Source organism: Herpailurus yagouaroundi, unplaced genomic scaffold, assembly GCF_014898765.1.
Source record: "Herpailurus yagouaroundi ecotype Mexico unplaced genomic scaffold, PumYag 28, whole genome shotgun sequence".
Classification (NCBI taxonomy): domain Eukaryota; kingdom Metazoa; phylum Chordata; class Mammalia; order Carnivora; family Felidae; genus Herpailurus; species Herpailurus yagouaroundi.
This window is the reverse complement of record NW_024412376.1, coordinates 26,670,010-26,697,450: the sequence shown is the minus strand read 5'-3', so window position 1 is coordinate 26,697,450 and position 27,441 is coordinate 26,670,010. Positions and strand designations below refer to the sequence as shown.

Sequence of the window (27,441 nt, the reverse complement as noted above, 5' to 3'; positions counted from 1 at the left end):
CCCTTCCTTATTTCTTACAGTAAAACATGAGTGTTACATTCAGGTCAGAAAACCACTTGAACTTCGTTTTGATTATTATGACAATGTTATCAGGCCTGCCAGATTAAAGCAATCGCCATCTCTGTATTGTTTCTACATTCAGGCAAAGTGGAGGGTATGCATTATGATTAAATAACACAGAACCTGCTTTGCCACTTGCATAGAATTAATTTTGGTATAGCTTCCATTTCATTAAAGAAACACTTTAAAACAGGTCAAGTGTAACCAAGACTAAATTGAAAATGCATTATTCTATTTTGGTAGGCCCTCCAAGCTGATACATATTTAATGCAATTTTATAAGGAAGTTCAAATGTCAGGCAGACTCCTTTAAGGAAACAAATGTCTTAAGTCTCACACGGGGTAATTTTAGAATAAACACTCAGTATATCTTTTCCACTATCCTGGAGCATTTCCTGCACAGAAAATAAGCTGTTTATGTGAGTTATGTGGAAGCCACTTGACAGCAGTACATTGAATACTGTTCTCTTTATTGTCAGTGTCTCTTTGGGCCTTACTGTATGCTTTTAGGAATACCTTACATTTTTCTACATTTTCTTTCATGGTACTGGATTCTTGGAATCATGGAAGTTTCATAAAATTTAAGTCCATGCCTTGTTGTTTATCCACATATTGCCAGTTTTATTTATCAGGTTGTTCAGTCAGCAAGATAACCACAGTGACTTTTAACTTTTTCCCTAAGTGTAAAAGCAGCTCCTTTTAGATAAAATCACTCTCTGCAGTAAATACCACTTTAAAAAATGAACATTTTATTTCTATAACTGTGCTGATTTTCCAAAAACGATCACATGGACTAATGAGTCATGTCAACACTGGGTATTAGCATTTGCCACTGCGGTGTGGGATCTGGGCAGAGGAATTAAGTTGTACAGTGGATTTGTGAGCTGTGGCTATAAATCATTAAGTGTAGTGTTTGGTTCTCAAAACACTCAAATGAATGGAAAAAGAAGAGAGTTGAAATTCCTTCCATCCTGCCAGACTGCTTTGGGAGAATGCAAAATGAGAATTTCTGTGCTGTATTTTTCAACTTGTGTCATGAGTTTCAAAAGATCATTGGATTTTCTTGGAGTACATTCCCAGATCTAAAGATACTCCAACTTGATCATTTTCCAGAAAAAAAAAAATCTGAGTGTATATACTGTTACGTCTATTTTCTTCCTACAGCCAGATCACTTCACCCAGAGCCTACTGGCATTTAGGAAATCTGACTACCTCAGTTCCATATTCTTCTGCTCCTGTGTCCTGTTTAGCAGAAAACTGTAGTATGTGCCCCACACAATCATCCCGGTAATAAAGATGAAAACCTAGGCTCATTCTAGGCTTCTTCCTCATCTAGACCTCAAACTCCAGAGTCCTCAAATCCTACGTATTTGGTTTTTAAAATGTTTTTCACCTTAATTCATTTTTGAGAGACAGAGCATGAGCCAGGGAAGGGCAGAGAGAAAGGGAGACACAGAATCTGAAGCAGGCTCCAGGCTCTGAGCTCTCAGCACAGAGCTCAACGTGGGGCTCCAACCCACAAACTGCAAGATCACTACCCGAGCCAAACTTGGACCCTTAACCAACTGAGCCACCTAGGCGCCCCCTTAGGTATTTGGCCTTTTATTTTTTTATTTTTTTTTTTTATTTATATATGAAATTTATTGTCAAATTGGTTTCCATACAACACCCAGTGCTCATCCCAAAAGGTGCCCTCCTCAATACCCATCACCCACCCTCTCCTCCCTCCCACCCCCCATCAACCCTCAGTTTGCTCTCAGTTCTCAACAGTCTCTTATGCTTTGGCTCTCTCCCACTCTAACCTCTTTTTTTTATTTTTTTTTTCCTTCCCCTCCCCCATGGGTTCCTGTCAAGTTTCTCAGGATCCACATAAGAGTGAAACCATATGGTATCTGTCTTTCTCTGTATGGCTTATTTCACTTAGCATCACACTCTCCAGTTCCATCCACGTTGCTACAAAAGGCCATATTTCATTTTTTCTCATTGCCACGTAGTATTCCATAGTGTATATAAACCACAATTTCTTTATCCATTCATCAGTTGATGGACATTTAGGCTCTTTCCATAATTTGGCTATTGTTGAGAGTGCTGCTATGAACAAAACAGACACATAGACCAATGGAATAGAATAGAAACCCCAGAACTAGACCCACAAACGTATGGCCAACTCATCTTTGACAAAGCAGGAAAGAACATCCAATGGAAAAAAGACAGTCTCTTTAACAAATGGTGCTGGGAGAACTGGACAGCAACATGCAGAAGGTTGAAACTAGACCACTTTCTCACACCATTCACAAAAATAAACTCAAAATGGATAAAGGACCTGAATGTGAGACAGGAAACCATCAAAACCTTAGAGGAGAAAGCAGGAAAAGACCTCTCTGACCTCAGCCGTAGCAATCTCTTACTCGACACATCCCCAAAGGCAAGGGAATTAAAAGCAAAAGTGAATTACTGGGACCTTATGAAGATATTTGGCCTTTTAAAACTACCTCAGATTTATTTCTACTTCTTAAACTCCCATGTTTCACTTAGGTCAATTGCGATTCCCTTTTAACTGATCTCTTGTTTTTGCCTTGTCTTACTAAATTCATCAATCTTACTTCTACAGATCTTCTCCCATGATCTTCTGTTTTAAATCCTTCACTGTTCCCCATAACCTCATTGTAAAGCTCTTGATTTCTTAAGGTAGTCCAAGGATCTGACATGATCTTACTTATCTTACTAGTCCTGTCTCTGTCATACGTTCAAATGTAACTGTTTGCTCCAAACTACTAGCCGTTCCAGAACATGCCCTGCATGCTCTTTTCTTTCTCTATGGCTTTACACAAGCTGTTCCTATCTTCCTTCTGTTACTTCACCTTTAAAAACTCAACTCAGGCTTAACCTACCCAAAAAGCCTTGTTGGATCCATATCCTAACTGGAGTTCCTCTTCCCCTGAAGCTATAATATCCTCCTCATGTCTTTATCATAAAACTCAGGACCCTTTTCCTGCAGTTGAAGATAACGACTGCTTGCATGTTTGTCAAACTTAGTAATCTTTCCTCAGTACTAACCCTCCCTAAACTCTCTGAGGAACTGTGCTCTCTAGAATGCCACCTCTTTTGTGAACATCCTCCTTTTTGGTATTCCATGGCTCAACACTCAGGGTTGCTCCTATCTCTTTTGCCACTTCTTGCATTCTTCCAGGGCTCCCTGCCATCCTTCCTCTGTAGAACTAGGAGTGTTTCTTGCAACTCTATCTTTAGACTTCAGATCTTTTTTTTCATACATTTACTCCCCATGAATATGGTTTCTTGCATTTAGAAACATCATCTCTTTTGGATAAATCCCGAATCTCTATTCTTAATGCAGACCATACTCCAAGATACTCCACTGTGACTTAAAATTCCTTTATAAAACCTACCAAAGTTACCATTGTGTATTTGCATGATTTTATGATTGCCTGAATGACTCATTACACTGTAAATTTCATGGCCCACTATTATTTTCCTAGTGCCTGGTACTATCTCTCTCTCTCTCTCTCTCTCTCTCTCTCTCTCTCTCACACACACACACACACACACATATATATATATATATATATATATATACACACACACATATGTACACACATAAAATCAATATATATAATCCTTAGCAGTGAAAGTACATCTTATTGCAACCAATATATGTGTTTAATTGTATTTGTATGTGTGTGTGTGTGTATATATATATATATATATATATATATATATACACACACATATATAATAAACAATGCTGTGGAATAGATGAATAATAACCAGATATTATTGGGGCTATGCTAAATAGTACTATGCAGTTCTGAACTGCATTTTTAAATAATTTTTAAAATTTTTATTTATTTTTGAGAGACAGAGAGAGCGCGAGTGGGGAGGGGCAGAGTGAGAGGGAGACACAGAATTTGAAGCAGGCTCCAGGCTCCAAGCTGTCAGCACAGAGCCCGACATGGGGCTTGAACCATGAGATCATGACCTGAGCCAAAGTCAGAAGCTCAACAGACTGAGCCACCCAGGTACCCCAGAACTGCATTTCAGAAATGTAAACAGTATCCCCATATTTGTATTTTATTTAAAAATTTTAATTCCTGTATAGTTAATGTACAGTTTTTTTTAATTTCTTATTTTACTATAACAGTATCCCCATATTTTAAAGAGATGGCTCTTGAAATCTAGTTTTGTGACATTTCTAGGCCATTAACCACTTTTAGGCTATATGAAGAAGGAAAGACTGATAGAAGGAGAAGTGTTCTTCAGTGTGATTGAAAGGATGTTTCTCTCCATCTCAAGCCAAGTAAAAGGAGATTTAGGAAGATGTGGAGAATTCTCACACTGGTATGTGCAGTGATATGCAGATTTTACACTGCCCTCTAGGGGTGTCATTCTCATTACAGACATTCAGTATAGTAAAATAATTTTCAATCAAGCGGCAGTAAAATATTTTGATCCAATAAAGTGAGTATATATTCCGATTATTTTATGATAGATGGAAAGATAATATTGTGGGTAAGTGGTACCTTTTTCTACTTCGCACAAAGGTGACATATGGACTGGTGGTAGGCCTAGTTTGATATTTATTGTCAGATTTTGGAAGCTATGGAGATTACAGTCTGACTCACCTACAAAAATTTAAAGAGACTAATTGAATCTGGGCACTAGTACAGAGTGGGGAGAGGAAACTAACTGGAATAAGATGTATTTTCACTGCTTAGGAGCAAGAGTTCATGCTTCCTTTGGGCCTTAAGTAGTCTTAAAAGAAATCAGTCTTCCAGCTAGGACAAAGTGACCTTAATGGAAAAAGTCTGTGTGTATGACTTATAATGGCTTAGTAACAAATTATCCCCAAACTTTGTATATTGAAATGATGACATTTATTTTGCTCACACATGTGCAATCTGGACAGGGCTAAACAAGAACAACTCTTGGCCTCAGTTGATGAAAACTGGGGAGGCTTAAAGGCTTGGGGCAGAAATCACAGGGAGGCTCATTCACTCACTTGTCTGCCACCAGTAATGGGAAGACTCCAGCATCTGGGATCTGGAATAGCTGAGGCTCCTTGGGCATTTCTATTTCTGTGTGAACTCTCTATGTGAGCTTCCCAGCATGGAGGATTTAGGACACCCAGTAGTAATCTTACATTATGATGTCAGGGCTCTCAATGAGTGTGTCATGACAGAGCAATGACTAAGCAGAATCTTATGACATAGTCTTAAAAGACACAGAGTATCACTTCTGGTATGTTTAACTGGTTGGAGAAATTATGAAATTCCACCTAGTTTCAAGAGGAGGGAACATAGGTCCTTCTTCTTGCTAGAAGAATATGAATGTCACATTGCAGGAAGAGCATGTGGCAGGGGATATGTATCAGTGTAGCAAGTAAAATGAGCTTTAGAGGGTCATGAGGTCTCAGTTACAAAGTATGTTGCCAATGTCAGGAGAATTCCAGTTTGTGAGGTCTCCAAAAAAACCTGCTACAGAAGTGCCTCAAAGAAAAGCCAGCATTTGGGCACCTGTCACATCAAGGACCTTAATGCCAGATTATGAAAGTACCCTCATTTGTTCTTTACACAAGGCTGGAATCTCTCAATAAGATTCATCTCTCTTTTTTTGCACCCCTTATTTCTAATTGTTTACCATAACTCATTTCTTTATGTAAATATTAATCATCATCAATGCTTCTTTCCCATTGTCACTAACTTCCACAGATACTCAGCTCATATCCAGTTTACTATAATGTCCCTGAGCATCGCTCTCTGCTCCTCCATTCCATCCTATATACTATAACCCATGTTTCTATTTTTTCTAGCATCTGATGAAAATTTTCAAATATACATAAAAGCTGAAAAGATTAAAGGATTATGCACTAACACCAATATACCAATACCCAAATGTCTAACATTTTGCTAATTTTATGTTATCATATATTTATCTACTCATCCATCCCTCTATCCATTCACAAATCCATCTTATTTTTATAATTCATGTCAAAGTAAGTTTCATACAAAGGTACACTTCATTCCTAAATTCGTTCAGAATGCATATCATCATCCAGCATTCAGTATTTGTGTTCAATACATTTTTTGGTAAGATTATGCATATAGTTTAAGTGTACCACGTGACAGGTTTACAATGCATTTTTTAAATGCCATTTTTATTATGCCATCCCTCTTCCTAAGAAACCCAAATGGCTTCCTACTGTATATCAAAATAAGTCACCTCAAATCTTTTCTTAATACTACACATGTCAATTATCCAATCAGTTTGAAATCACTTCCCTTTCCTTGTATAGTGTGAGTCCTACATAATGCGTGATGGCCATTCACACCTCTGTGTGTGTCACATTGAAGACAGGTCAGAGAGGCCTGTGAGGGTGGTCTGGCACCTTAGACTGTGGATAAATAACTCTTTGGGTACAACACCTAGGTTAAAAATCCAGGCGCTGCCACTAACTTGTTTTGTGAATGAGGGTAAATTACCTAATCTTAGTTTTCTAATCTTTAAACTGGAAACCTATCTAAAAAGGTTCCTGTGAGGGTTAGTGATAATATGTGTACAGCACCAGCTAAGATGTTTGACAGATAGTAGGTGCTCAATAACTGACACATAGCAAGTGCTCATTAATATTGATTTATATTAGTAAGACATAATAAAGTTTCACCTCAAGAAAGGCTAATTCTGTATTTTACTGATAAAAATAATTTTCAATATAAAACAATTTTTTTTGCCTTAGATATAATATTAAAAAAAAACATAATTTTACTGCGGCACCTGGGTGGCTCAGTCGGTTAAGCGTCCGACTTGGGCTCAGGTCGTGATCTCACAGTCTGTGAGTTTGAGCCCCGCGTTGGGCTCTGTGCTGACAGCTCAGAGCCTGCAGCCTCCTTTGGATTCTGTGTCTCCCTTTCTCTCTGACCCTCTCCTGCTCACACTGTGCCTCTCTCTCTTATATAAATAAACGTTAAAAAAATTTATAAAAAAACATAATTTTACTGTGTATTCAGCAGTAAGCAAAGCTTTCCTTCATAATTTGAGCAGGAGGACCTGTATATAAATTGCACGTTGTTCTATTTCCTCATTAGGGTTCATATCTGAGTGAATGAACACATAGTGGATAAAACACATGAAAAGATGGATGGATGGGCCACATTTAATATTTTTCTTCATATCTCCTTCAAATACCTTGAATATATATATTCACTGAACTATTTCTATCATAAGGCCTGATTTTCTAAATACCTACATTGAAAACCCTTTATCTCTTGGATTAGATGTTGAGCTCAGTGCTTTACACATTGATTTTTAATAAATGTGAACTATTATTATTGTTGTTGTTATTTGTCCACTTAGGACAAAAAGCAAGTCCATGGCCCAGCTGACATAAGAAAAGTGCTCTTTTGCATAGTGTATGCTCATGTACAAACTGAGTCTGCCATTGGGGCGCCTGGGTGGCTCAGTCGGTTAAGCATCCGACTTCGGCTCAGGTCATGATCTCACGGTTCGTGAGTTCGAGCCCCGCGTCAGGCTCTGTGCTGACAGCTCACAGCCTGGAGCCTGCTTCACGTTCTGTGTCTCCCTCTCTCTCTGCCCCTTCCCTGCTCATGCTCTGTCTCTCTCTGTCTCAAAAGTAAATAAACATTAAAAAAAAAATGAGTCTGCCATTAAAGTTCACTGTAAAAAACCTGTGAGAAAGGTTTTCTTTTTTCATCAAATGAAATATTTTCAGGACCATTCAATAATTACTATTTTCACTATTTTAGCCATCTTGTTCTGTTGTCAGAACAAAGATGTTTTCACAAAACTAAATCCTTCCATTAGAGCTCTTTCCAAACAACATAAAATTTATTCTGCAGTACATGGATTAGAGACATGCTAATTTGTTAGCTTCTTGGTGTGTATGTTTTGTCTGTTTTTTTAGATGGGCAGGCACATCTGATAGTAATTACTAATATTAATGTTAGTATTCTCTTTTTTCTTATTTTAACCAAAGTCATCTTGAAATAGTAGAAATGTCCAAGTTGGGGAATCAAGAAAGCACTTTATATGGAACTGTAATCATCGGGTTACCCAACAGCCTCTCATGAGCAACATATGTTCCAAGACGTAAGAAGCTATGTTCTTTTCACTTACCTCAGAACAAGTACAAAAGATAAGTTTGCTGACTAAATAAATAAAATACTAGTTTATTGCAGTTTGGTCAGCAAAATCTTTCCTTCTGGTTGACCGAAAGTCTATCGTAAGCCAAAAAGTAATTAATTGTTCTACTTTCATTTTTAAAGGTAAAAATAAAAATTTACTAAGTTTGAGATTTTCAGTATGTTGTGAGGGGAAGTACAGTGTATATGGGTTTTAGGTCCAGTGGATGTACAGTTCCCAGCATTCATCTTTTCCTTGGCGGCAGCAAGAAAAACACATTCTAATAATTTTTGCGTTTTCTCACTTCAGTACAAAGAGGAGATGAAAATGATGCAAGCGGTTGCTGAATTTCATCTTCAGTTGGCGCTATTTATATGTCACTATTCCTTCATAAAGCTTTGACTGTAAATTTCAATGATATGAGAATCAAATGAGGGAATACATGATATATCTCTGCAGTAATTCGTGAGATAGAGATTTAACAATTACCCAGTTAATCTGATCAACAAAGGCAGCCAAATTGGGTAGTTTAAGTCTCAAAGTGGATTTATTTGGCCTAGTCAATCCAAATTGACTATGCACATTAATTACATTAACAACACAGCTGCCAACATTCTCCTCGCTGTAGGATACATGGAAAGAACTCAAAAATAGGTGGTGATGAAGGACGCTGAAAGGAACCAAATGATAGTATGTAACCAAATATAATGTAGCTGAGAGAAGCAAAAAAACTCACAAGAAACAAAAACAAAACCAAAAATAAACAACCCGCTGCCCACCCGCCCAGGATTTAATTATAACCTGAAAAAAAGAGAAAAAGAACCAAGGCCATAAAAATTTTTAAAACGACAACTAATATCTAATAATGTAAAAAAATAACAGAAAAGGAGAGAAGCAGTGAGAGGAGACTCTGGTGTAATCCTGTGGAAAATATATCAACATGTCTTTTGTGTAAATAGGTTAAAGATGATCAAAAACTCTGACTTTTTTGGCTTTCAATGATTTAAACAATACTCTTTTGTTTCCTTGTAGTATTTGAACTAGAGTACGTCCAAGTCCTTCACTGATCAGTCTTTATAGTTGCTGGAACTAAATGCAGCTATTGTTAGGAGAGGGGAAATCTGCAAAATTATTTCCTAAAATAAAATCGTAGGTGAAAAATTCAAGGGTGCAACCATCACACTACCACGTTAGATGCTACAAACTTAAAAAATTTTGTATGGTTTGTTGATACTAAAGATACTCAAAGGAAAGAAACACCAATTTGGCCTCAGATCAATTTTTCTTGTGTTAAGTTTTGAGTTGAGGAAATTCAGTGGGAGAAGGTTATGATCGTTTAGAGTATCAGCAGATAGCATTCATTTTTCTTGCTTATACCATCTTCTATCCCCAGCCCTCAACATTCCACAAAACTATTATTTCATGGCTATTTAGACTTTAAATACATGCTTTTATTTCATCAGAGATTCATTACAATGAAATATATGAGTATCTGCAAAAATGAGAATTAAATTGAATGGAATCATCCTCATTTAAAATAGATATTTTCCATTGGAAAAGAAAGTACAACTGTAAGGTTGCTTTTTTGTTTCTGCTCTGTATAACAGATGATCAGTGGGGAGAGATGATACCCACCCCTGGCACCACAAAACCACATGTTATTCATTCCCTTTCTGGATTATTGTGGGAACCAAATACTGGCCCACTTTTGTTTTATGATCTGGCCTGGAAAAACAACTTCCAACATTACTACAGTATCTCAATCACAGAAATTACTGCTGTGTCATTAATTCCTGGGGCTCATTCATGATCAATAGTTCTTGATCTTCAATATTTCTTATTATGTGAATATTTCCTTAAGTCAAGCAAAGGAGAATGGCAGGCATTGGGATTTAAGAATGTGCAAATTGACAGTTAAAATAGTATCACATATCTTCCAGATTGGGATTAGTTTTCTAGTTGTTTTGAAAACATCTAGGTACCATTCACTTATTTCTTTCCACAGAGGAGTTCAACATATTTTCAAGAGCAACAACATCTGTCTGATAGAACTTTCTGTGATGATGAAAACATTCTGCATCAATGTTGTTCAATATGGTAAGCACTAGTCACATGGAACTATTGAGCACTTGAATGTGGCCAGCGCAACTGAAGAAATTGTTTTTAAATTTTATATAATTGGGGCGCCTGGGTGGCGCAGTCGGTTAAGCGTCCGACTTCAGCCAGGTCACGATCTCGCGGTCCGGGAGTTCGAGCCCCGCGTCAGGCTCTGGGCTGATGGCTCAGAGCCTGGAGCCTGTTTCCGATTCTGTGTCTCCCTCTCTCTCTGCCCCTCCCCCGTTCATGCTCTGTCTCTCTCTGTCCCAAAGGTAAATAAATGTTGAAAAAAAAAATTAAAAAAAAATTTATATAATTGCAACTAATTTAAATTCAGATAGACACAGAGCTGGGAAGAGAGTGGAGGAGTGAGGCACTTGCCGCGGGCACATAACATAAAAGTGCACGAAAAAATTCAGCAACCACTAGAAGAAAATTTTTAAAGCAATATTTTTTAAAAATCATAATTAATGCAAAAAAACCCACGATGAACAAATATCAAAACTGTAAATAAATGAAAAATCAGTATTACAGATTTTTTCCTTTGCTTCTGGCTGCATATAGCCTGACACAGCACTGATCCTGTTTTTATTTAAAATTTTGTTATTTTAGTTACCATGGAGTTTTTGCAGGACATTTGATTCTCAAAGTATTGCATTAAAATTTACCTTGATTACTGGATTTCTTGGTATCCCCTTAAAGTTTGTGTCTGGGCCTAATGCTTCACTTACTTCACCCTGGTCCTAACCTTAGATGAGAGGCAAACCCAAAATGGAAGGTACCTGAGGCAATCAAGTTGCTATCAAGTGGCTGGATGGTCTTCTTGATAAATGCTACTAAATTGGTGGGGGCTCAACATCAGTCTCTGTTTCTGACAGGTTAAGCATTCATTCAGTGGTGGAGTGATCATTCACCCTTGGTGAGAAAGAGATCATGGCATTGTTGTCCATATATAGCCTCCTTCTCTGACAACATGACTATTCCATTTATGGGCCCTGGCACAGGAATGGGGGAGCTTAGGACACAGGCTGGCTGAAATCCACTTGGTAAGACATCCTTTTTACCTTGTTATTAAGTGCCTCTTCTGCAATAGATGCCCCTTGGTCTGTATTAAAGTGTGGTTTTAAAAAATGCTTGGGTGCCTGGGTGGCTCAGTCGGTCAAGCATGTGGCTCTTGGTTTTGGCTCAGGTCATGATCTCACTGTTGGTGAGTTTGAGCCCCGTGTCAGGCTCTGCGTTGCCAGCATGGAGCCTTCTTGGGATTCTCTCTCTCTCTCTCTCTCTCTCTCTCTCTCTCTCTCTCTCTCTGTCTCTCTGCCACACCCCCTGCCCTCTCTCTCTTTCTCAAATTAACGTAATAAAAAATAAAAAAATGCTCATGTGTTATGTACACAGGGTGAAAGGTCACCACTTGACTTAGAATATAATCTATGAAGAGGGAGGTGGCTGGTGAATGATCCGAAAACATTCAAAGAAGCTGAGAGAGGATGGGTGGTATTAAGTTTTAGGGTGGGACCAATTGTATCTACTGCAAACACTTATACATTCTGTTCTATCTTATGTGTACTGGTAACAAGTTCAAGTACTGGCCTTGTTTAAAGATCACCGTTCTATATATCCACACATTCCAAGTTAAGAGAATATGTTTTAAAGCTAAAAAAGCAAAACAGGCTGCATTCATTCATTCAACACATATATACTGAATGTATACTATTTATCAGTCACTTTTACTAGGTGCTGAAGAAGCAAAACTGAACAAAGAAATAAAGTTCTTGTTCTCTTAGAGCTTAAATAAGACAAATAAGAAAATATATAAAATTGCAGATCATAATAAAAACCTTAAATATAGGCAGAGGCAAACCATAAGAGACTCTTAAACACAGAGAACAAACTGAGGGTTGCTGGAGGGGTGTTGGGTGGGGGGATGGGCTAAATGGATGATGGGTGTTAAGGAGGACACTTGTTGGGATGAGCCCTGGGTGTTATATGTAAGTGATGAATCACTAAATTCTACTCCTGAAACCCTGAATACACTGTATGTTACCTAACTTGGATTTAAATAAATTTTTAAAAAAATGCAGCGGGAAAGGAGATAGGTGCTCACTGATAAGATGGTATCTGAGTAGAAATTAACAAAAATGAAGGAAGCCAATCTTGCAGATATCCAAGGAATGAGCATTCTGAATAGCACGAGCAAGGAGGGCAAATGCTCTGCAGCAAAAGCTTTGGTTTGAGGAACAGCAAAGAGGTCAGTGTGTCTGGGGCTGAGTGACTAGGAGGGAGACCGATAAGAAATACAATTAGAGAGATAGTGCAGGGCCAGATTAGGGTTTCTTGGCCAATGTAAGGATTTATGTTTTACTCTGAGTGATACAGGAAACCATCAGAGGGTTTAAACAGGAGCAAGACACTATCTGATTTATATTTGAAAAGAATCATTTTGGCTGTTGTGTGAAAAATAGACCTGAAAGGATAGAAGGGTGATTGTTCCCATCATGTCACCATTTAATTTCTCAGGCTAGTTCTTGAAATGGAAACCCAGTGGGTCAGGCAAATAACAGTAGACAATGGCAAATGTAGCCAGGCAGTGGCCATAATTGCAGTTACTGTGCTTTATGCACTATCATTATTAGAGCGGATCAGCACGATGTGGTATGAAGGCTGGGCATGTACTATGAAACTATTGTCCTAATGACATGTTCTCTTTAATATTCATCATAAATGAATCAAAGCTGGATCAAAGGCAGCTCGCATTCACCTGGCATGGACATCAGTACACATTCCTGATCCTGCCTCAGGGATTTGTCACAATGTAGATTGGAGGTGACCTTGACTGACAACTGTCAAACACGAGATTAATTTATTGTATGATGATATCATGTTAATCAGATCTAAGGAGCAGGAAAGGCCAGTGATCCGAATGTCTCATTAGGATATGTGTGTTCTAGAGCACAGGAGAAAAATCCCACATTCAGGAGCTGGCTTAATCAGTGAAAATTTGGGGGGATCTGGTGTGTTGTGCTTGTCAACACAGTCCCTTCAGAGTGAAGGACAAATTTTGCATTTTAGCACACTGTTAAGAAAGACGCAGAGTGCTTGATAGGATTCTGGGTTTTAGAGGTGGCAAGAACCACACTTTGGAATAATGCTTAAATCCTTTGTCAGATGACTCAGAAGGCTACCAGTTTTGAGTAGGGTCAAGAATAAGAGAAGTTTTTGCAGTAGTTTTGGCTTCAGTATAAGTAACCTTCATGCCAGAGTTGTACTAAGTGGCAAATCCCATACTATTAGAGGTACCATGGTAAATAAGAATGCAGTGCAGATTCTCTGTCAAACTCTGAATGGAGAAATCCTGTGAAAACCCTAGTATTCCAGATCAAGGCTATACTATTGGAGTGGAGTTCTCTTCATAGAAAGCAGCTCCTGGAATGCCACTTGGCTCTAGAAAGACCAAAGGTTTTACCATGGACATCAGTTGACCACACGACTGAAGCTCTCCCTCATGAACTTGGTAACACAAATTATATTGTCTGGTAGGCAGAGCAACAATTCACTGAAAAATTGGATTTGTCCATTATGAGGAGGTAGGGTTGCTGCTATATAATGAGGAAGCAAGACATATTTTAAAACTTGGGGGATCCACTGCAGCATTTTGTTTGTTTGTTTGTTTAACCATGCCCAGGATTAACTTCAAACAGTTGATTACAGAAAACACAGCCTGTTACGGGCATGGTAATAAATACTGGAGGTCAGAGACACTTCACCAGTAAGCTATCTAGCCTAACAGAACTGATCATCCAGAATGAGGGATATTTGGAATGAGTGGTAGGAGATGATGATGAATCATTTATGGCTTTGGTAATTGTATAGCACGAGCTTGTTCTACTAATCCATGTCTTTTATTTTTTTTCCTCAGAAATTATGACCGGTCATCATTTATTAGTATCCATGACAGGATAGAATGAGTTCATATGGATCTGAGTGGTTCAACTGACGGGCCATAGCAGATGCTGCCAGTGTTCCACCAAAATCCAGTCTGGCCTCTTTCATTGTTTCAGTACATGGATCCTTAAGCTTCTGGGCAATTTTGTGTCCAAGATCCTGTAACTGTGATTCCCTTTGAAGAACTGCCCTTGGCTTCTTAGACAGCTTTACCTGTATGTAAAGACAGTCGAAGTACCTGGAACTTTTCCCCTCTCTGGGAGACCTTGAGCTCATGAATGGCTGGTAGGTGAGGATGAAAGCCCTGTTTTCATGCTTCAAGTGGGAAGAACTTCCAGTTCCTTTTATACTGCAGATCCCCCTTGCAGGATCAGGGGAACTTTTCTTGACTTCCTCCTCTTCCCTGTCCTGCTTCTCCCACTCCTTTGATGGCTTCTCCTGAGCTTCTGTGGTTTCTCCATAGTAAATAATTGCAAAAAAAAAAATTCATTTTATGACCTATTTCTGGGCAATCTGACCTAAAACAGATTCCTATTATACACTGGTATAGAAAATGTAAGTAGGATATTTTAGTCTGGAATTCACGGTAAAAATCTGGGCTAGAAATATCTATTTGAGGGTTGTTGGCATACTGTATATAGTCATGAGGCTAGATGAGATCACCGAAGGAGTGAGTGCATATAAAGAAAAAGCCTCAGGATATAAGGTTTCAGGCTTTCTTACTCTTTCACTACCACCTTTACCAATTTAACTAAATTTACATTCATTTCCTCAGCTTTGGTCTCAGAACAGACCCTGACTCAGGCTCTATGACAGTTCTCAAATTAGTCTACCTCATTTCTAGTTGTTTCCTAATTATACATCCCATTTTACCTATCAAACCTGCCCTCTAAAGGTATGTAGTCTGAGGCTATGACTGATTTATAGGTCCCCTGTACAAGCAAACCAAGATGGATCTCTCAATAAGTCAGAACATTAAACACCTGTTCAGAGATGCAAATGCTTGGCTCAGGTTCAGCTGAAAGAATTCCCAATACATTTTCCATTTAGGGAACACTTCCACCTTGACCTTGTTGGAAAATAAGTTATAATATTAAAGGCATATCTGAAAAAAATGGAGAGCTAAAGATTTACACAGTAAAATCAAAGTATGTATTTGATCAAAAGAAAGTATTTATTTAAAATGCTATCGCTTCTTGGGGCGCCTGGGTGGCTTGGTCGGTTAAGCGTCCGACTTCAGCTCAGGTCATGATCTCACGGGCCGTGAGTTCAAGCCCCGTGTCAGGCTCTGTGCTGACAGCTCAGAGCCTGGAGCCTGTTTCAGATTCTATGTCTCCCTCTTCCTCTGACCCTCCCCTGTTCATGCTCTGTCTCTCTCTGTCTCAAAAATAAACGTTTAAAAAAAAATTTAAAAAATAAATAAATAAAAAAAAGAAAATGCTATCACTTCTATAATGCATTGTACACAGTATATCCTTAAAAAATGTTTGTTGAGGGGCGCCTGGGTGGCGCAGTCGGTTAAGCGTCCGACTTCAGCCAGGTCACGATCTTGCAGTTAGTGAGTTCGAGCCCCGCGTCAGTCTCCAGGCTGATGGCTCGGAGACTGGAGCCTGTTTCTGATTCTGTGTCTCCCTCTCTCTCTGCCCCTCCCCCGTTCATGCTCTGTCTCTCTCTGTTCCAAAAATAAATAAACGTTGAAAAAAAAATTAAAAAAAAAATGTTTGTTGAATAAATTGTATTGACTATACCATGCATCTTCATTTATGGAAGAATAAACTAGGTATGTGAATAAGAGAAGAGAAAGCTTTAGAAATATTATTTTAAATACTATATACCATCTTTCCTTAACATTATACATGATATTTCTAGGTAAAACCAACAGAACAATTTTGATGAACCTTTGTCAAGTAAATGAAGTCTAGGGGATATAACAGGAAATAATGGAAACACAGAAATATTTTGTTAAGATGGTGGCTTTTGAGTTTCTTTTCATAAGTAGATTACATTTTGTGAGCTGCTTCCCACATAGACCAAAATGCCTGAAGTATTTCACTTAAAAGAAAATTCTAGATGTTGATTTGAATTGAAAGTACAGGCTTTCTTTCCTTTTGACAGTTTGCTTTTGAAATATTTTTCTTGTGAAATACATAATATGCTGTTGCTAGTTGAATATAATGATTTCTCAGCCTAGAAGAAATAAAAGAAAGGCCAAATTTGGCTAATTTTACATCTTGAGGAACCTATTTATGAGCCATATGTGGGTTAAAAAGCAGCCACCAGCATTAATATCAAGAGCAGCTTTTCAAAAAACAAACAAACAAAAACAAGTGATGGATAAGTAAATGTTGTTGTGTTCACACTGAAGATATTCTGACAATCTCACATACATTGTTTTAAACCCATATAGCTTGTCTGTAACTTCTGCATCCATTTTAACTTGTTCGACACATACAAATCCTATTAGAATAGGAAAAAAAAAAAAAAAAAAGAGAATCACAGGTCTGTCTTCTATGTCCTAAAACAAACTAGAAATATAAACTAAGAAAAAACTAAAAGGTGGAATGGCCAGAAAAGTCAAAGTATAACACTCAAAGTACAACTGCAATTAAATAATATGGGGTAAAAAGATTCACAGATAAAACTAGGAGAAAATTTTTAATGTTTATTAACAATTCAACTTTTGTTATTTATCCCACACTTGTATATTTCATATTCACAACTGTGCGATCATGTTTATATAATCCTGAACAGCAAAAATAATAATGTTCAATTTCAGACATATTTACTGAAAAAAAGTCTCAAGGACCTTGATGGGTTCTAAATCCATCCCTCTGTTTCCAAGATAGAGGACACTTGTCTGTTCTGACTAAAGAGAACGTATCCTATTATTCAGAGTTCCATCTCAAAGGTCCTTAAAACCATTTATGTATCTTTCTCCTTATGATTTATTTTTTTTGTCTTCCATGCCTCATACTTATATCCGTTTAAGCCTACTTTCTTGGTAGTTGATCAAGTCACACCCATTCCTCGAGGCCCTGTTTGTATACCATTCTTCCAAGAAACCATCTCTGATGCTATCCTGTCCTCATCTCGTGGAAGTGATCATTCTCTCAACTCCCACAGCCGTCTGTCTATACTTTTTTTGGCTAGCACAGGAGGGGTTCCCATGACCACACCCAGTTCCAGTGATTTTCTAGGCAGCTCGCAGGACTAAATTATGGTCATAATCATGGCTATGTTTATTACAGTGAAAGGATACAAAGCACAGTCACCAAAAGGAAAAGGCATAGAGGGTAAAGTTCAGAGGAAATCAGGAGCAAACTTCCAAATTTATTCCCAGTGGAGTCAAACAGGCTGCGCTTAAATCCTACAGCAATAAGTTGTGACAACAGATGTGAAGAGCTATCTACCAGGGGAATTCATTAGAAACTCAGTGCACAAAGTTTTCAATGGGGGCTGGTCACATTGGTACCTATTGCCTAGCATGTACCCAAATTCCAGACTTCCTAAGGAAGGCAAGTATTTTGGATAAGCCATATATATATTTTTTTCACAGTTCAGGCACTGTGAACTATTTTCATAATTTAGGGTGGTACACCATTCCTGAAATCCAAGTTCCCAGATGCCAGCCAAGGGCCAACCTTACCAACAGGCCTTTTGGAGATAAGAGTTTCAGCCTGCTCTGTTATCTCTTCTGCACAGGGAGTTATCAGTTCTACTTAATTAATGTGTATATGTGTATATCTCACATATATATGGGATCTCAACTCCTTCACTGTAAGCTCACTAAATACATGGAAGTCCTCATTTCCAGTACAGAATATGATTATTGATGGGTGACATTCCACAAATATTGATGATTAGAAAGTTCTGCTGGTTCAGTAAAGCATTGTAAGAAATGGACAGGAAAGCAGACTCAGTAGTGTGGTGGACAGTCCTGCCAACCCACTGGGGACAGACTCCTCTGTAGTATCTGCAATTGTCCTGTATCAAAGGATTGGGGATGACACGAACTTGATAAAAATTAAGAAAGATGCTCATTATGAGTAATATTGCCACTGACATAAGATAATTTATTATTGTTAAATATACACATATATAGGTATAAATATGTAACTTTTTTTAGGAAACTGAAATATGCTATGCAGTATTTTTTTCAATAAAATTATGTCAGATCATTATTTACCTATATCATAACATCGTAGTTTTTTTTACTGTTTATTTTGAGAGAGAGACAGAGTGTGAGTGGGGAAGAGGCAGAAAGAGGGAGACACAGAATCCAAAGAAGGTTCCAGGTTCTGAGCCATGAGCACAGAGCCTGATGTAGGGCTCGAACTCACTAACTGTGAGATCATGACCTGAGCTGAAGTTGGATGCTTAACGGACTGAACCACCCAGGCACCTGACTGACTTAATTTTTACCAGTCTATTATTTATTCTTATTCCACTCAGAACACAATGCATATATTAGAACCTAAGCCCCAAATTCACTTACTTACAAAAAGATTTATGAAGCACTTATTTGGTGCTCTCACTGTGATATACATATTAAGAGTTCCATAAGAAGTATAGCTAATACTTGCCATAGTGCCAGTCACTGTTCTAAGCACTACTCCAAGATGTAGATACTAGAATATATTCTCCTTTCACAGGTTAAGTTATTAAGAAAGTTAAATAACCCTCCTAAACAGTTTCTTTGGAATCCATGCTCTTAATTACTATGTAATCACACCCTTCAAACACTTATAGTCTTTTTTTCTACATAAAAATAATTTTGACAAAATGAGAGAAAAAGCACCCTTGTTCTGCTTTAATGTTTTTTCCCCACCACTTTAAAAGTTAAAGGACTCAGTGTACCCACGTGGCTCAGTTGGTTCAGCGTTCAACTCTTGATCTCTGCTCAGGTCATGATCTTACAGTTCATGAGCTCGAGCCCCACATGGGGCTCTGTACTGAAGGTGTGGAGCCTGCTTGGGATTCTCTGTCTTGCTCTCTCTGACCCTCCCCTGCTCTCTCTCCCTCTCTCTCTCTCAAAAATAAAATAAATAAACATTTAAAAATGTTAATGGACTCAAATATTGCTAGATTTTGCCACTTCACAGTTGGTAAGTTATATGGTCCTAATGAAAAGTTTATCACTTAGTAATTCATGAAAAAGTAGTGAGAACTCAACAATGTATTTAGCATTTATGACTGTCATTCTGAATGTGAATAAAAGGAAAGTCATTTTGGCTTAAATAAAATAAACAGCATACAGAAATCTTTTTATCTCTGCAGGTGTCTGATAGTTGAATTTCTGCTATCGCACAATTAGACTATTTAAGAAGAGAGCTTTTCATTTCCCTCTGCATATTATGCATTTTTGTCATTAATTGTCTCCCACATAGGGATGCAATTAATCTATACCAGAGCCTGGAAGAACTCCTAGAAGGGAAACTACACTCCAGACTTTTTATTTCTCAAAGAATAAGTTAAAAGTTTAAAAGTTATAAATAAGCTGCATTATGTCAAGCTCAAACAGCAGCTTGGCAATGCAATATAATTGTACCCCTGGATCATGAAACAATATCTGGTGTGATAAAGGAGTTGTCAGTATGTTTACAAGTTTCTAGGTCAACATGAACATGCAAGTTTAGAAAGATGACAATGTTCTGCAGTTGCAGGCAAGGCCCTTCATGATGTGACTAAGATGAAAGCCATTTGAAAGGTATGTTTTTAATTTACACTTACTTAAGGAAACCTTCAAATGACTGATACCATCACCTTCGTGTCACTGAGGAGGCAGCTGTATCTCAGGGAGGTTAAGTGAATGTCTCACAGTCACATAAGAAGTGACAGCACAGCAACTTACACTCTGATCCTCTTTCTCCAGAATTAGTACTATCTCACATCGCCCCTCAAAAATCTATGAAGGTCCCCAGATTTGGATATAATTATAAATGTTCAGTCCCACGTATTGAGATACAATTTTTATGGGTCTCTTGTATCTCTGCATGTCTTGTAAGCAGAATTATTCATAGCTTTAGTGCTCGACTATCTTTGTAAGGATGTTTGCATAATGGCTAAGATTGGAACATAGAGATTTTGTCTCACAGAGCAATGGACAGGCATACTTACTATCTATTAAAAATGAGAGTTTCCTAAGTGTAGGGTTGCATTCCTATAACCAATGCAGTGTGTTCGCAAGTGTCACCAGACCATCTTGGCATTGTCTCCTAAGAACTGGCCTCAGGAAACCAGCTTAAGAAAGTCCTGATACTCGGCTACTGCTATTTTTCCAATGAGTAATAAAGTTCTTTGTTTCTGAAAACAAAACACTTCCCTAAATTGGATGTGGATCTATGTTCTATAGTGCCTATAGTTGACAACCATTTGGGGGGCTCCTCTGAAGGAAAAGAATATAAAATTACATATGCAAAATTAAGTTCAGGGCCATAGAGGGTGCCGGCAAGTGAGTGGCCCTGCAGACCAAACTCTATTCATGGTAAATCTATCTTTGTCTGAATTACGTTTTTGGAAGACATAATTTTCCAATTTGATAAATGGCTCTAAATGACTTCTCACTCCCCCAAACACAGAGTCTATACATTACATTGTGTCTCATTTTAGAGAATAGCCCTTAATTTTGTTTTCTAGGCAAAATAAAAATCTAGAGTATCTCTGCTGTGCCATGATTTTTTTTTTTTTTTTGACATTCTGGTGTTTTGCTTAGAATTAAGACAGTTTAGGGAGTATTTTGTTTTTTTCATCCATTGACTCTATAAAACAAATATGACCAAACTAATGCCTGAAAGTAAGTCATTTCTAAAACCTGTCCTGGTTAAATACCAGCATAGTTGAGCCTAAACTTGTAGAAAAACTGAATTAATGGAAATTGTACCATGAATGTTGATACAATTTCAAGTTGGGTATGTGACAGCTCTGTGATGCTTGAAATGAGAGAAAAAAAATACTTTTTATGACACTCCAAAAGTATCAAGTTATCTTTTGCATATAGTATCGAAAAGGAAAAATAACTCATTTTGTTGAAATGAAACCAAATGTGTGTGTGAACAAACAAACAAACAAAATGTTTGTTGTGTGAAATCATGAAATTGTGCCCCTCATCACAGCAAAAGCTTAAAAGAGTCAAAACCATTAACAAGTCATATTTGTGTACTGCTCACAGATAACAATTCTAGGTTAAACATTATAAAATATTTACTGAAACTCATAAAACATGAAAGTCAATAAACAAACAAATAAATACAGTTTACTTACTTTTGAAATATTACTTGATCGACTTGCAGATCGCCCTGGGGATTTGTCATTCTGAAAAATAAAATTACGGACATTGATTAAGAATTTAGCAATAGTCTTTACTGTGGAAAAAAGAAAGCCCAGCACAGACCAATGTCTAAATGTTCTCTATATTGTTCTGACTGAAAAATATACAAATTGCTTACACACAATGGTTTTTGTCTTACCAAATTTTATTTCTTTACTACAGATCAGTGTCCTTGTGAAAATGTTTCAATTAGCATCACATTCTAGGAGTATTTATGTCCAGGAAATGCTTATTTCTCTAGAAAAAAATGTATGCAGTTCCTTTGAAATAAATTAGAAAATGGATATATATTCCATTATTTCCTCTTTCATTTTTGCTACAAGGACATTCTAAGTAAATTCTGTTTCTAATGTCAGTAAATATTGCACACCAGGTACATGGTGCATGCATCTAACTCCTGTTATTTTAAAATACATCTTTATTCATCTTTTCTGTCATTTTACTTTTGTTCTATTTTTTTTAAGTTTATTTATTTTTGGGAGAGAGAGTGTGCATGCAAGCCGGGGAAGGACTTAGAGAGCGGGGGACAGAGGATTGAAGCAGTCTCTGCGCTGACAGCAGAGAGCCCAATGTGGGGCTTAAACCCATGAACCATGGATCATGACCTGGGCCGAAGTCAGATGCTTAACCCACTGAGCCACCCAGAGCACCCTCTCTTATTTCACTTTTAAAATGTAAAAATTTAGAGGGGCCTGGGTAGCTCAGTTGGATAAGCGTCTGACTTCAGCTTAGGTCATGATCTCCCAGTTCATGAGCTTGAGCCCCGTGTCGGGCTCTGTGCTGACAGCTGGAAGCCTGGAGCCTGCTTTGGATTCTGTGTCTCCCTCTCTCTCTGCTCCTCCCTGGCTCACACTCTGTCTCTCTCTGTCTCTCAAAAATAAATAAATGTTAAAACAATAAAATGTAAAAATTGCGAAGATAGTTTTAAATTTAAAACAATTAAGTTAAAAACCTTTAAAAATTATTTTAAAATCTAAAACTTAAAAATACACTAAAAAAATTATACCCTCAGTTCTTGCCTCTTAAAGGATATCCAATTTAGTAGAAAAGCATGAGAAAAGCTTTTGAATATTTTAAGAAAACTGTACAATTTTAAGGTATAGAGAGACCTTAGAAAGTGGAGCCCTTCTTTTGAAACCCAGAAGCATTCTTTTCCCAGCAATGGCAGTGCTCATGCTCAAGCTGGAGTCAGCCTGAGGCCTTCTGTCCAGTCCAGTCTGGTTGCTCGTTCTACTCTGCCAATTATCGGCTAGTGGATAATTGACTGACAAATCACAATGCATGGGTATTATGAATTTTACATGTACCAAGAGATCACAGTACACCTTTCCTTCTGTAGAGAAAATGTTGGAAGGAGCTGTTCTGGAAACCAAGAGTTTGTGAAGGATCTGAATTAACACCTTAATATTCTTTTTTTTTTTTTTTTTTTTTTTTAACTTTTTTTTTTTTTTTGGGACAGAGAGAGACAGAGCATGAACGGGGGAGGGGCAGAGAGAGAGGGAGACACAGAATCGGAAACAGGCTCCAGGCTCTGAGCCATCAGCCCAGAGCCTGACGCGGGGCTCGAACTCACGGACCGCGAGATCGTGACCTGGCTGAAGTCGGACGCTTAACCAACTGCGCCACCCAGGCGCCCCACACCTTAATATTCTTTTAAGAAATTTCCTGAGCATCTAGACCTGGTGCCAAAGTGGACCTGTGTAGACAACTACAGTGCATCTTGACAGAGGTTGTTTTTGAGAACTAAGATGTTCTAACAACCTGCAGGTCTGAAATTGCCCCATGATGACTGCTAGAGACAGTTTCAGCAACACAGCGATGACAGGATAAGGCAAATGTTATTGTGGAGAAACAGTGGATGCATTTACTGCAAATTGTCACTGTGTCATGTGCAGGCTTGCACATATTCCAGCTGAATAGTATTTTTTCCTTTACATGCAACATCCATCTCATACAACCACTGATGTCACTGTGGAGCGTGTTATTACAGACCAAGATGAGTCACAACGATACGATTAGTTACACCTCATAACAGCCCCGTGATCCAGCTGGAGATTAATGTATGTACTGCCAGCAGACATTTTTCCTTGATTAGCTTCCTCTGGTGATGGAGAGAGGTACTTTTCTCCTGACATCTCAGCTCCTCTTCTAGATACCAGAAAACAAAACTAATCCATCTTCCCTTCTGAGTGAAATGCAGGATTCTGACACACTATTGTATAGAACAGACGGAAATAAGTCACATAATATAATAGACAGGGAAGAATTTTGTGTAGTAGTTGTTTTGTTATGTTTTCCATATTTCCATGGTATGTGAAAACATAATTAAGGAACTAGGACTGAAAGGTGCTTCAACAAGAGCCCAGAGGCACCACAGAAATTTAACACTACATCAGATAACTTAATTTTGCAAACCAAATAGGACTTTGTGGTGTTTTCAGATAAAAACAAGGAGAGTCAGATTCCCTCCACAGTTGTGAATGAGTTCAGCGTAAGGTTATAATAAGCAGATAATTCCCATACTTGTCACCAGCATCCCCAAATCTGATAGGGAGGAAGCATCTTCTTGATTATTTAGTACTTCAAGAGATCTTTTAACTTGAGATCCATTGGTTCTATTTTCTCCTAACACAAGATTAGGTATTGCAAGAAATAAAGGAGTTTAGGCAAAGGTTACTTTTTTATTTTTTTTTTTATTTATTTTTTTTTTTGCCAGAGCTAAGCTCCCTGTTGTGTCCATTCCAGTTAATACAGGGGACAGCGGGCATACATGAGTGCTGTGCTGGCAGCTTTGGACAGGGAGAGCCCTGCTTGCAATTTGCCCTGTGGCAATGCACTGGTTCTGGCAAGATCACAGTTTGACAAGCCAGGACTTTCCTCACTGTAACCTGTGTCTTCGCTATAACATGGAGGGGATAATACCCTGGGGACTGTTGGAAGAAGCAAATGAGCTCTACATGAAAACATTTTATAGTTTGCAAGGTTATACTATTTCAATTACTATTCACGAGTAGAGGAAACACCCAAAGAGCTCCCTCAAAAATCATGATGATCATCACAGTTTACTAGACTCATAATTTAAACACAAACATCCTCGTTTCTCTGTCCTGCAATTTTGCCTCTATTGTGGATTAGATTCTGCCATACAAAATTTAAGAATGAAAAATCAGATTTTTCTCTACCCGAGTAAGGAAGTTGGGTTTGCTCTGCTTTTGAAGCAGAGCACCAGAAGCACTTTTGCCCTTGGAAAACTTCCAAAGCTATCTGTTTCATTTGCTACTAATTAATTGGGTGGATTGTCCCATTACCATTGCAATGACAAATTCTTCTTCATAGATTAGTCAAATACAGTTGTCATACCTCATTATGATCAGTTGAAATTCTTTACCTTACATTAAATAGCAGCTGTCTTAGATTCTAATGTAACATACTGGTACTCAAATTATAGTGACCTTTTAGGGGACTAAAAGTTGGAACCAACAAGAGCTTCAGACAAGTCTGCAAGAAAAGTATGGGATCATCAATCAGTAATGTTGAGTAGCTATCTTAGCAGACTGGTTTTAGCAGACCATTCACAGTATGCATAGAGTTTGACTTCTAATTCAGAAGTGCTTTTTAATATTGACAAGAAGTTTCTAAGTTTTGTTTGATATAAATATATCTGACATTGTTAGTTTTGTTCTGTGATTATTATTAGTATAATGATTGTTTTTCAAATTTGATCTTACTAAACATGGCTGGATTTTTGTTACCAGAAAGGAAAAAATGATAACCAAATGAGAAAATCATTACTAAATTGTTTTAACACATTTTTAATGTTATAATCTGAGGAAAAGGACATAGTTCCTTCAAAAGGCAATACTCTGTGTTAAAGAATATACAATATGGCTGGACATGTATGTATCTACACAAGGATATTCTATATATTGTACCATTGATCAGAAGAGGGCAGTAAGGAAGCTTGAAGGAGGTTGTTTTATGTGAACTTAAGGAACAAAACAAAACAAAACAAAAAAATTCCTGCCTGAGTGAAGAAACCAGAATAAGATTCACACATTTCACTGATACAATGTTATTCTCTAGTTTTTTTCCTTGGTCCCCCTCACCTCCACCCCCTACCCCTGTCCAGGCTAAAAATCAAGAATATTTGAAAGAAGAAAATGAAATGAGGCAAATTTGAAGGTCATCTGAAGAATTCTAAGTAGAAAATGGAACTATTTTTACTAAGGTAATTAAAACCTGTAATAAAAGTCTTTGAAAGCAATGTGGTTTATAAATGAAAAAAAAAACACAGAGAAATTGTATGCAATAAAAACTTGATTAATAGATATATTTAAAAATCTCATGTCCACTAAGTGAAAAATACTGTTTTTTAATGTCTATGAAAGATGTAAAATTCATGTACCCTCAAACAGTACCTTAACAAAAAAACTTCAAATAGAGATTTATAGGGCACTTCTTTTGATATTGAACCAATAAAATTAGAAATAAAAACTTGAAATGTGACTAATAAATCTTAATCACCACTAATTAACACATTTTTAGGTAATACTTGGTTCAATGAAATAAAAGTCTTTGGAAAATTATAGCCAGAAACTCTTGAAAATAATATGCTAAGACTTATAGAGAACACAGCAAAAGCTATATCCAGATAAAATTTATAACCGTAAATGCTTTCCATATTAAAGAAAACAGTAATTAAACAAAATAAAAGAACATAGAAAAATGAAAGTAATCAATTATAAAAGCTAAAACTCATTAAATAGATATAAATAAGAATAATACAGAAACGTTTTCTTAAGGCAGGTCCCTGAGAATAATTACAAAATAGATGAATTTCTAGTAAGGCTTATCAAGGGAAAGAGAAAGCAGGAATAGATAAGAAAGGATAAATGACCAAAGACACAGAAAAATTAGAAAAATTGTAAAAGAAAGCTACACGGAATGTTATTGCAACAAATCTGAAAACCTGGAAAAAAATCAACCATATTCTAGCAAAGTAAAAGTTGTCAGAATTTATTTAAGAAGAGGAAAACTTAAATAGATACGGTAATTAACAAAGAAGGGATTAGATAAGTAAATAGAAGTCTACTTGAATACATACAGTAATTAACAAGCAATTAGATAAGTAAATAGAAGTCTATATGCCCTAAAAAGAGTAAGGGCATGATGATTTCCAAGTAAGTTGTACCTCATTTTTAAAAAAAATTTTTTTTAATGTTTATTTATTTTTGAAAGACAGAGAGAGACAGAGTGTGAGCAGGGGAGGGGCAGAGAGAGAGAGAGAAAGACACAGAATCTGCAGAGGCTCCAGGCTCTGAGCTGTCAGCACAGAGCCCGACTTGGGGCTCCAACTCCCAAGCCATGAGATCATAACCGGAACCGAAATCGGATGCTTAACCAACTGAGCCACCCAGGCGCCCCAGTTGTACCTCATTTTTAAAGAACACGTAATTTCAATTTTATTTACGTTATTCTTGACGATAGATACATAAAGTTCCCAAATTCATGTTATTAATCTTGCATAATGTGTTAAGACAGTACCCAAAAAGAAATACAGAAGGAAAAGGAAACTATGCTTTAGTCTTAATTGAGCAATCTGAAATCTGGATTGAAAAACTGAAGAACAATAATATAAGCTATAACTTTTTGGCAGTTCAAGGAAGCCATGTGGAGACAAATCTGACGGAGATATTTCTTAGAGTATTTCACACAATAAGAGCGAGTTTACTGGCTCAGTCTATAGTCATTCAGTAGAATAAAGATGTGTGATAATGCCAGTGAAGGTCACACTATATTTTTTAATATGTCAAATTATTGGCATATTTCAAGACCTGCACTTGTTGGGGACTTAGTTGAGGG

The 27,441-nt window shown here is 37.4% G+C and overlaps 1 protein-coding gene across 5 annotated transcripts in view; it reads right to left on the bottom strand.

The window, feature by feature from the left end:
* MARCHF1 (membrane associated ring-CH-type finger 1) overlaps positions 1-27,441 on the bottom strand; it is an 889,619-nt gene that overhangs the window by 147,546 nt on the left and 714,632 nt on the right. For all 5 annotated transcript variants that reach the window (XM_040471208.1, XM_040471222.1, XM_040471216.1 and 2 more), the window contains one exon: positions 21,513-21,563. In XM_040471208.1, coding sequence (XP_040327142.1) covers positions 21,513-21,563 — 51 coding nt within the window. The remainder of the gene's footprint in view (positions 1-21,512; positions 21,564-27,441) is intronic.